The 11614-nt window shown below is 41.3% G+C and overlaps 1 protein-coding gene across 1 annotated transcript in view; it reads right to left on the bottom strand.

Moving 5' to 3' along the window:
• Window positions 1–11614, bottom strand: part of LOC115480951 (unconventional myosin-If-like) — a 111219-nt gene that overhangs the window by 3117 nt on the left and 96488 nt on the right. The window contains exons 11-12 of the mRNA XM_030219935.1: window positions 11464–11544; window positions 3926–4012 (exon numbers count right to left, since the gene is read on the bottom strand). Of these exons, the coding sequence (XP_030075795.1) occupies window positions 3926–4012; window positions 11464–11544 (168 nt within the window). The remainder of the gene's footprint in view (window positions 1–3925; window positions 4013–11463; window positions 11545–11614) is intronic.

Below are 11614 nucleotides of genomic sequence, written 5' to 3'. Positions count from 1 at the left end.
CAGCACTGTTGAGAATGTCAGTAGAGCTGTGACCAGGAAGCTCCCCCAATTCTACAGAAACAGCCAGTTATTCAGACGAACCTGGACAAATGTCAGTGTTTGTTGTGACCAAATGAAAGACATGCCTTGCAAAAGAGCAAATATGTCAGAACCCTAACCTACAACAACAGGAAACCCCAAAGGAAAGATATCCTATTCAACAATAGCAGATGAACTCAAAGGTGTCATTTGTAGAATAATGTCTACTACCAGTATCCGTGTACAACTGTTAGGTTGAATTTAGAAATTGATTGATCGTCATTAATGTGAGATATTGAAACTTGTGTTCTGAATGACTGTATTGAGGATGCCTTACTCTTGATTGGCTAGTTCTCTAATTTCTTTTTTTTTTTTTTTTTAAATAAAAAGACACAGACTTCAGTTTGAAAAGTACCTTAGAAGCAGAAGGCAAATGTATTGGGACCTTTTGATATTATGAATTAGCCCTGAAGCAGAGAGAATTCCCTCAAAACCTGATATTATGCTGGCTTAAAATATGTCTGTTCTGAGTTTATGATTGAGATGAAAATTTATTATTGGCTATCAAGAAGTTTGAAATTTAATTATGAACCCAATATTCAGCTGGCGATGGTCAGTATTTTGCTGACGGCTGACGGCTTTATCCCTGAATATTGAATGCCGGAGCAATGTCCAGGCACCTGAATTGAATATCCAGACATACATGGCTGGAAAAAACTTATCTGGTTAAGTGTGATATTCAGCACTTAACTGGTTAAGACGATTGGCATAAAGATAGGACTGTGTTTTATGCGGTCCTATTTATGCGATTACTTCGCCCACAGACTACCCACAAAATAGCTGGTTATGGCTTAGGCACTAACCGGGTAAATTCAGTGGCACCATCCAAGCATGTGCTGCAGAATATCCACAGCTAGCCTGGACAAGTGATTTAAACTGCCAGGCAGGGGCAGATTGACAATTCGGGCAACCAGAGCCTCTAGGGGGCCCAGAGGCTCTGCCCGGATGCCCGCCGCACACTACAGCTTATCCTCTAACAGTGCGTGCAACTTAATTGTTTAACTAGCTAATCAGCACTGTTAATTTGGATGTTAACAAGGAATTATCAGCACTAATTGGCATTAATTATGATAGTCGCTAAGGGGTCCTTTTACAAAGGTGAGCTAGTATTTTTCACTCACTCTAAAAATAAGCAAGGACTAAATGTTAGATGCCCAAATATTTCTATGGGCATCTCTAGCATTTAGCACTCGCTAATCATTAGCACACACTAAAACCGCTAGCATGCCTTTGTAAAAGACCCCCTAAGTGTATTCTGTAATGTGGTGCGCATAACTTCTAAGTCACATAGTTGAAAAGGGGGTGTGGCCATGGTGGGGTGTGGGCGTTTCTAAAATCTATGCGTGTTGTTATAGAATACACCCGCTCTGTGTCTAATTTAGGCGTTGGGATTTACACCAAGTAAAACATGACATGATTTGGTCATGTGGGAAGGTGCCCGGCATAATTCTATACACCACATGGAAATTTAAGCCTATTCTATAAAATTTAGGCATACTATAGAGAATACACCTAGGTGTATTTTTTTTCCGAGTGGAATTTTCAAACGCCATATGTAGAATCTAGCCCTATATGCATAAATTTTGAAATGGATAAAAGAACTAAGGGGTCCGTTTTTCTCACTTACCAGGGACCTTTTTACTGCAGTGGGTAAAAAGCCCCCAGACAAATATGGCCATGAGGAAAGAGAACTCTTACCGCGTGGCCATGCGGTGGGGAATCCTTACCGCCACCCACTGAGATGGTGATAAGGGTTCCTGCAGTAACCCAGTGGTAACTGAGCAGTGTGTGGCGATGCCCGATTTCCGACGGGTTACCGCCATGCAAGCTATTTCCGGGGTTTTTCTTTTTTCCCCGGAAATGGCGCACGCTCAGGGCGGAACTACCATCGGTGGCCACATTGGGCCGGCGGTAGTCCCGATTTAGTGTTCGGTAAGCCCAAAAAGACCCTCTCAGTTTTTGAACACAACTGCACAAGATTGCACATTGAACTCTTTATTAAGATATCTAGAACCAATGATTATACTTTTGGATCACACTAATATTAAGATGCTTCTCATATGTGACCATACATTTATAAAAACCTCACTCTAAAATTTTAAGACTACTGGAAATCATTATTACTATTAGCATCTGCAGTTTACATGCAAAGCTTCTGTTTCAAATGATTTTTGCAACTGTGTTTGGAGCCTCAAGCCTTTACAGTAAAATCATATTTCACCATCCAGGGTGTGGCACACATTTTACACCAAATTCTATGAAAGGCACCAAAAGATTATCGCTGAAAAAAATAGAACAGCGCTATTCTATAAATGGCACTCAAAGTTATGCCATAAGAGTCCAATAGGCCTTAATTAACTATCAATACAATTACTGTAGATTAATCGATGAAATCTCATAACTAGACCATTCTGCAATTTGGATTTTATAATAAATTTCTTTCTAGGTAAAGGACCTTCAGAGGTGAGCTTCCGTTCAGCAGATTTTCTCAAATATATGGAAGTAGCTATTACACCTTATATCATCATCTGTCCTAGGCCTGGCAGGGTGTCTCAGTGGTCCTGTTCTTGCCTACATTAGGTGTGGATCCCCCTTCTTCTATAACAGCATGCATAAATTGCGGGAACACCTCTGATTCACCCACAATCCTCCTACGGTCGTGCCCCCTTTATGGAGCTGTGCTTAAATTCCAGGTGTGTAAATATGCATGTGTTGTAAATTTAAATTAATGCCAATTGCTAGGACCCAGTTATTGGTGCTAATTGGCTCATTATTCAGTTAGGGGTCCTTTCACTAAGCTGCAGTAAAAATTGGCCTGTGGTACTTTGGATGCATGAATTTTTTTTTTTTTTTGTTACATTTGTACCCTGCACTTTCCCACTCACGGCAGGCTCAATGCGTCTTACATGGGGCAATGGAGGGTTAAGTGACTTGCCCAGAGTCACAAGGAGCTGCCTGTGCCTAAAGTGGGAATTGAACTCAGTTCCTCAGGATCAAAGTCCACCACCCTAACCACTAGGCCACAAATTGGCACGCACTGGGCCAATTTTTACCTTGGCTAGAAAAAAAGACTTTTTTTTAATGGGGCAGTAAAATCAAAAGTAGCATGTGGCTATTTAATTCCTGAGCCCTTACCGCCACCCATTGACCTAGCGGTAATCATGCAGCGCACACCGATGTGGCCACGCTGCTGATTACCACTGGGAATGCCACCATGGGAAACAGTGCGCTCCAACTTCAAAAATACTGCCGGGTGCCTGCGCTACCCCGGTGGTAGTATCAATTTAGCACTCGCTACCCGTGTGTTAGCCCTACCGCTGCTTAGTAAAATAGTCCCTTAAATTATGCACATGCCCAAATTTGCGTGGGCAATTTTTAGCACCATTTATACAATTTGGGGATTTGTGACTAGTAAATCAATCCTGATCTGAACTGTGATGTGGCCGCACTGGGTTCTATAGTTCTCAACAGGTTGATTCAGTTCTGGTTTTAACCTTGATTTCTCTTTTGCATGCTCATATCCATGCAGTGGGGTACAAATCAGGACTGGATCAACCTGTCCTGAAAATCTGGAGCCAGGTGGCAACTGTAATGGGCACCCACACCTGCAAGGACCATGACTCAAGGACCAGTCAGAAATGGCTCCTCTACGTGCAGGCAACCAGCGTTAAGGAAGTCACTGGGACACTGGGGATGGGGCATCCACAGATAAGAAAGGAACTGGGTGCTGCAACTCTTGTTGGGCCATCATGAGAGACGCCATCACTTGCTCTACCATGGATTTCTCACATTATCCACATTGATTGTTCTCTGCTCAGTTGTTTCACGTTGAATATTTGCATGTTACCTGCTCGGCTTTCAGCGTTAGCTCTATGAAAATCTGCTGCAGCTTCTCATTCACAAAGTTGATGCAAAATTGTTCAAAACCATTTCTCTAAAGGTAGAAAAAGAACTGTAAAACATTGTACATTAATTTTCTTTTAACACTTTTTCTGCATGTTGTAGGTCATTGGTGGGGAGAGAGAGCCATACAGCATATACATACAGCATGCATCATAATTATAGTACACATCCTATTTGTGTTGCACAGATCCTATATACATTGGGCCAGATTCTATATATGGCGCCTAGAAAATCCCTGTGGAAAACATTTCCACCTAAGTGTATTCTATAAGCGGTTCCAATATTTAGGCACAGTAAATAGATTACGCTTAGTTGATATTCTAGTGCCTAAAACTACATGCCTCCATTTTCACCAACGAAAACATGGCATAAATCCTGGCGTAGAGGGCCATATCCTATAACAACATGCGCAAATTTTGGAACACCCATGAAATGCCCATTTCCCCGCCTATAACCATGCCACTTTTTGTCTGCATGCATCAAAATTTAGGCATAGTGTATTACAGAATATGCTTAGGGAGTTGTGCACGTAAATTCTAATTTTCACCAATTAGTGCTCATTATTGCTTGTTAAGTGTTGTTAACAATGTTAATTGGCTTGTTAAGCCAATTAAGTTGCATGTGTTGTTACAGAATACGCTTGGATTTCGACGTGGAATGCTAGGCGTGCTATATAGAATCCGGGGGATAGTATGCTTCTCAAACATATGCAGCATGCATCCAATATAAACACATAATCCACATGTGCAAGTCATCCCCAAAGCATACGTGGCCACAAGCTGTTGCATAGTCTATTGTAGATGGAGCTAAGGAGCAGTGATGAACTTAATGTGGAGTTCTCAGAATTATTACAGAGTTACCATTTTACACAGGACAACTCAAAGAGACTGATCTAATCCTTGCTTTCCTCCTCTGAATGCATAGAGATATCATTCTGATTCCCTAGATCCTTTGGTATCACTTGACGTGAGAAGCTATTCTTCAGCCAAGCAACTCTGTCCCAGATATATGGATAGATCCTACCCACTCTAGCATATGGCAACAGATTTAAATACGTAAACATGTACACTCTGGAGGACAGGTATGAAAGGAACAATAGGATAGAAATATTTAAATATCTCCAAGGCATCAATACACAGGAGTAAGGCCACTTTCAATGAAAGGGAGGCTTTGGAACAAGGGGGTCAAAGGATGAGGATGAAAGGGGGCAGATGCAGGAGAAAAGTTAGGAAATATATTTTTACAGAAGGGGTAATGGACATGTGAAACAGCTTCTCAGCAGTGGTATTGGAGAAATAAACAATATCAGATTCAAAAAAGCATTGGACAAGCAAGCAGGATCTCTGAGGGAGAAGAAGTGGTTATAGTGGTTATTGGCTGCCTTGGGGGCGGTCTTCTCAGTCTCCACCTGATGAGTTGACTCATCAGTCATTCTGGGCCAGTTCAGAGGGATTAAGGGAAAGCAAATTAGCAGGTAAGACCTAATTTCTCCTTATAATCCAGCTGAAAGCAGGTATATATAAAATTACATATGTACAACATAAAATTGATGTTCTGTGACACAGGAATTTTAAGATCAATCTGCACTTTTTACTTTTAGATCTTTTGTGCTTATCCTTTGCCACCTTAGTTTGACCACAGCATCCACCCCACAATGGTGTTCTATGTTTCCACCACTGTTTCTTCATTTTCTCACATTTGTCCATCTTTCACAGCCTTATACTATGATAGAACTTCTGTTCCTGTCACCTTAAACAGATTTACTGCTCATGCATTAATACCTTTAAGATAATGAAATTTCTAATCTGTCTTGTTTTTTAATATGTATGTTTCGCAGATGTGACTTAATTATTTGTAACAGAGGTATGATTATAATCCACTTTGAATTAATGGCTAAGTGGAATAGAAGTGTATAAATCATATTACATTGCCTCTTACAGTGTACATATTTTGTAACTTCATCTCATAAGGCTAGCTGTTTCTGATGCAGGCATTGCACAGTTTCATAGCCCTTGTCTCCACTACCTCGGAGCCGGTGGGGGGAGGCGGGGCTGGTGGTTGGGAGGCGGGGCTAGTGCTGGGCAAGACTTCTACGGTCTGTGCCCTGAAAATGGCAGATACAAATCAAGGTAAGGTATACACAAAAAGTAGCACATATGAGTTTATCTTGTTGGGCAGACTGGATGGACCATGCAGGTCTTTTTCTGCCGTCAACTACCGTTACTATGTTCTTGTCTCAAGGAAGGAGTGTATCCTTAGCAATGTAGGCAGAATAACTGAGCAAGCTACATGGATTGGATGGTCTGTCTATCATTTGCATTGCTCTGTAGGAAAATAAATGCCTACAGTGGTGGAAATAAGTATTTGATCCCTTGCTGATTTTGTAAGTTTGCCCACTGACAAAGACATGAGCAGCCCATAATTGAAGGGTAGGTTATTGGTAACAGTGAGAGATAGCACATCACAAATTAAATCCGGAAAATCACATTGTGGAAAGTATATGAATTTATTTGCATTCTGCAGAGGGAAATAAGTATTTGATCCCCCACCAACCAGTAAGAGATCTGGCCCCTACAGACCAGGTAGATGCTCCAAATCAACTCGTTACCTGCATGACAGACAGCTGTCGGCAATGGTCACCTGTATGAAAGACACCTGTCCACAGATTCAGTGAATCAGTCAGACTCTAACCTCTACAAAATGGCCAAGAGCAAGGAGCTGTCTAAGGATGTCAGGGACAAGATCATACACCTGCACAAGGCTGGAATGGGCTACAAAACCATCAGTAAGACGCGAGAAGGAGACAACTGTTGGTGCTATAGTAAGAAAATGGAAGAAGTACAAAATGACTGTCAATCGACAAAGATCTGGGGCTCCACGCAAAATCTCACCTCGTGGGGTATCCTTGATCATGAGGAAGGTTAGAAATTAGCCTACAACTACAAGGGGGGAACTTGTCAATGATCTCAAGGCAGCTGGGACCACTGTCACCACGAAAACCATTGGTAACACATTACGACATAACGGATTGCAATCCTGCAGTGCCCGCAAGGTCCCCCTGCTCCGGAAGGCACATGTGACGGCCCGTCTGAAGTTTGCCAGTGAACACCTGGATGATGCCGAGAGTGATTGGGAGAAGGTGCTGTGGTCAGATGAGACAAAAATTGAGCTCTTTGGCATGAACTCAACTCGCCGTGTTTGGAGGAAGAGAAATGCTGCCTATGACCCAAAGAACACCGTCCCCACTGTCAAGCATGGAGGTGGAAATGTTATGTTTTGGGGGTGTTTCTCTGCTAAGGGCACAGGACTACTTCACCGCATCAATGGGAGAATGGATGGGGCCATGTACCGTACAATTCTGAGTGACAACCTCCTTCCCTCCGCCAGGGCCTTAAAAATGGGTCGTGGCTGGGTCTTCCAGCACGACAATGACCCAAAACTTACAGCCAAGGCAACAAAGGAGTGGCTCAGGAAGAAGCACATTAGGGTCATGGAGTGGCCTAGCCAGTCACCAGACCTTAATCCCATTGAAAACTTATGGAGGGAGCTGAAGCTGCGAGTTGCCAAGCGACAGCCCAGAACTCTTAATGATTTAGAGATGATCTGCAAAGAGGAGTGGACCAAAATTCCTCCTGACATGTGTGCAAACCTCATCATCAACTACAGAAGACGTCTGACCGCTGTGCTTGCCAACAAGGGTTTTGCCACCAAGTATTAGGTCTTGTTTGCCAGAGGGATTAAATACTTATTTCCCTCTGCAGAATGCAAATAAATTCATATACTTTCCACAATGTGATTTTCCGGATTTAATTTGTGATGTGCTATCTCTCACTGTTACTAATAACCTACCCTTCAATTATGGGCTGCTCATGTCTTTGTCAGTGGGCAAACTTACAAAATCAGCAAGGGATCAAATACTTATTTCCACCACTGTACATACACTTCATCTCATGATACTCTGAGGCCAAAGAGAAATTCTTGGTTTGCAAAGATCAATATATAATGTTAGACTGCTAATGTCTCAACATGTTAAGTAAATCCCCCTTCTTTATATTCTGTTTTCTAATTCCTCTTACTCTTACCTATCTATATGTTAACCATCTCTCTGACCTCATGTGCAACTTTCTTTAAATTAGTTGCCTTAGAGGGGCATAATCGAAAGGCTCCGGCCATCTCTATGGGCGGCCATCTCCGGCGCAGGCGCCACAAGCGGGTGGAGCCAACCGTATTTTCAAAAAAGATGGCCAGCCATCTTTTTCTTCGCTAATACGGTTGGGCCCTGCCAAATGTCAAAGTTTGCCGGGTTTGAGGTGGCACGCATCAGTTTTTGGCCATAATGGAAAAAAATGCTGGCAATCTCAAACCCGGTGAAATGCACAACCCATATATATTGGATTGGTCTGGAAGGACTAAGGGAAAGAAAATTAACAAAATTAAGAATAATTTCTCCTTTGTGCACTTCTCTGCATATGCACATATAATAATAGCTTCCTTGGCTTGGATTTAAATGTGCTGTGCACTGTCTGCAGTACATTTTGCATACAGTTAGCTTCTATGCAAAATCTCTTTCTACACAGGGCACACACAAAACCATGTGCAAAAGCCTAGTGTACTTTATTGCATCAGCCCCCCCCCCCCCCCCATGAACAATACAATTCCATCCATTCCTATGTTCGGTCAAGAGCTTAAACAAAATAATTTCAACAGGAAATCATGCCCAACAATCTCTTTTTCTTCCAATAATTGATCTGACATGTTACTTATACAACAACAAATGCTGTTATAAATCTGTTCACGCTTTCCAAAAATTCTAGGACTAGGGGGCATGTGATGAAACTACAGTGTAGTAAATTTAAAACAAATCGGAGAAATTTTTCTTCACCCAACGCGTAATTAAACTCTGGAATTCGTTGCCGGACAATGTGGTGAAGGCGGTTAGCTTGGCAGAGTTTAAAGGGGGTTAGACGGTTTCCTAAAGGACAAGTCCATAAACCGCTACTAAATGGACTTGGGAAAAATCCACAATTCCGGGAATAACATGTATAGAATTTTTGTACGTTTGGGAAGCTTGCCAGGTGCCCTTGGCCTGGATTGGCCACTGTTGTGGACAGGATGCTGGGCTCGATGGACCTTTGGTCTTTTCCCAGTGTGGCATTACTTATGTACTTATGTACTTATACGTAAGATATCTGCTTTTATAACCTATATAGGCCTTGAACTGGTAAACTCAAGCTTTCCCTAAGAAAAGTAAGACTACATCTCCATACATATAATGGGGCAAAAACTGGAATGGATCACCTTCTCTAGGTTGATCTGGGTAAGGTGACATACTTTTGAAAGGAAGATGTAGAGTTAGACTCTGAATCCTCAGATTTCACAGCTTTCCTCTAACCAAATTCAAGGCCGACTCTGCCATCCTAGGCAGACACCTACCCTACCTAGTGGCAGAGTTTGAGGATAGTGGCACAGCTCTGTCACTAACCAGAATCTTCCTCTTGCTGGGCTTTTCCCAAGTTAAAAAGGAGTGAGCACTGTACAGACCCTGTAAGCACAGGCCTATGCTGAAACACTACCTTGTTTTGCTCTCCCCTCAAGGCAGAGTTTCTGTTGGAGGGAGGAAGGACACACCAGAGCTTCAGCATGAGCCTGTCTTACAGGACCCACACAATGCTCAGTTCTCTTGTGGCTGGCACAGGAGGAGGTTGGGAGGGGAGGGGGACAGCAGTGGCCCAGAAGCAGGAAGGGGAAGGGTAGGAGACAAATGCTAGAAATGGGATTGTGTAGGAAAGGAGAGATCCTGGCCAGCTTTGAGGAAGGAGGGGAAGGGGAGATACTGGCCTCCTTGGGGGGGGGAGGGTAGAAAGGGGAAGTGGAGATGCTGGCCATGGGGGGAGTAGAGATGGGAAGGGGAGATGTAAGCTATGGGGGAGGGATGAGGTAGAGAAGGGTGGAGGAGATGCTAAGAACCTGGGAGCATGAAATGCTAAACTATGGAGGGAGGGTGGTGAGATCTTGAGTTGCTGGGGCCGGGAAGGAGGGGCTCATAGTTGAAGGTTTGTCTAGGGTGTCTGATGCCCTTGGGCTGGCCAGACACAGATTGCTAAGTGAGCATAATGGCCCTCATTTAGGATTTTTCAGCAGTTTTACATTTCCTTTTTAGCATGCATTATTTGTAAATGCATATGTTTTATTGTTAATAATAGTAAGAAGAAATCCACCAGCAGGCGGAGAACTCAAAACGCCCCACGGTAAAAACAACAAGACAAAGAAAGTGGGAGGGCGACAAAGGATACCAGAAACAGGAGGATGTTCCTTAATGAAAAGTTTATTAAATGATTGAAGACTCGACACAACGTCGTGTTTCGGCCTTCAGGCCTGCATCAGGAGTCTATGAAAACATATATATATATATATATATATATATAGGGTGAAAACAATAATAAATGAATACAATACACAGATATTTGTAAAAAACTTAAAATAAAGAAATAATTTGTAAAAAACTTAAAATAAAGTTCTTAATAATGCGTTCTGCTTTTTAGTTAACTGTATTTACAAATATTTCATCATTGTTATAAGCTCACATATGCATGTGACTTAAATATCTCCTGTCTCCAACACCTTATATAATTGTCTTACATATTTAATTGAGTTTATTATCTTTTAAAATTAAAAAAAAATTTTTAAATTTATTTGTGTGTATTATATATTCTTTTATTACATACAAACGCATGTCTTTGACAGCAATCTGGACTTAATCTGACAGATTTTATTTGTCTCATATACATATTTATTGTTTTCAACACTCTATTTTAAACAACTATATACCATATACAAGAGTCATATATATTTAATTAAAATAACCACCTTTTAGATGTATATTTCTTTATTTTAAGTTTTTTTTACAAATATCTGTGTATTGTATTCATTTATTATTGTTTTCACCCTATATATATATGTATATATGTGTGTGTTTTCATAGACTCCTGATGCAGGCCTGACGGCCGAAACACGACATTGTGTCGAGTCTTCAATCATTTAATAAACTTTTCATTAAGGAACATCCTCCTGTTTCTGGTATCTTTGGTCGCCCTCCCACTTTCTTTGTCTTATTGTTAATAATAATAAGCACAATTGCTCATTGCAAACTCTAAATCTATATAAAATGAAATGAAAAAGAAAGAATTTTGTCATGCCTTTCGTTATGAAACAGAATGAAACAAACCTGTTTCATTGCATTTTTCTTTCAAAATAAATGCACAAACGTGACAATGACTGCACACTATAAATTAATATAAAGCCAATACAATATTACCAGATTACACTAGCATGACTAGTGATCAGCCACTCAAATAATTTTATTAAATATATTCTCAGCCTGTGGATAAGTAGGGCAAAAGCATATAATGAAGCTATTAATTTTGCATAGGCATTTGCTCAGCAGTAAGTTCTTTCGGTAACATCTTGAAATGCAACAGGTACCTGAAAGATCTCAAATCCATAGATATCCAGCACCCCAATACTGTACTCCTGGTGAGGCTTCTGCATGGCCCTGTTAATGGACTGAGAGGGAGAGTGGAACATGTGAAATGAAAACGTATATTTGTTGGTAGACATTGTTTACAGATAGTTT

Source organism: Microcaecilia unicolor, chromosome 11 (genome assembly GCF_901765095.1).
Source record: "Microcaecilia unicolor chromosome 11, aMicUni1.1, whole genome shotgun sequence".
In the NCBI taxonomy this organism is placed as follows: Eukaryota; Metazoa; Chordata; class Amphibia; order Gymnophiona; family Siphonopidae; genus Microcaecilia; species Microcaecilia unicolor.
This window is presented reverse-complemented; position numbering and strand designations above follow the sequence as displayed.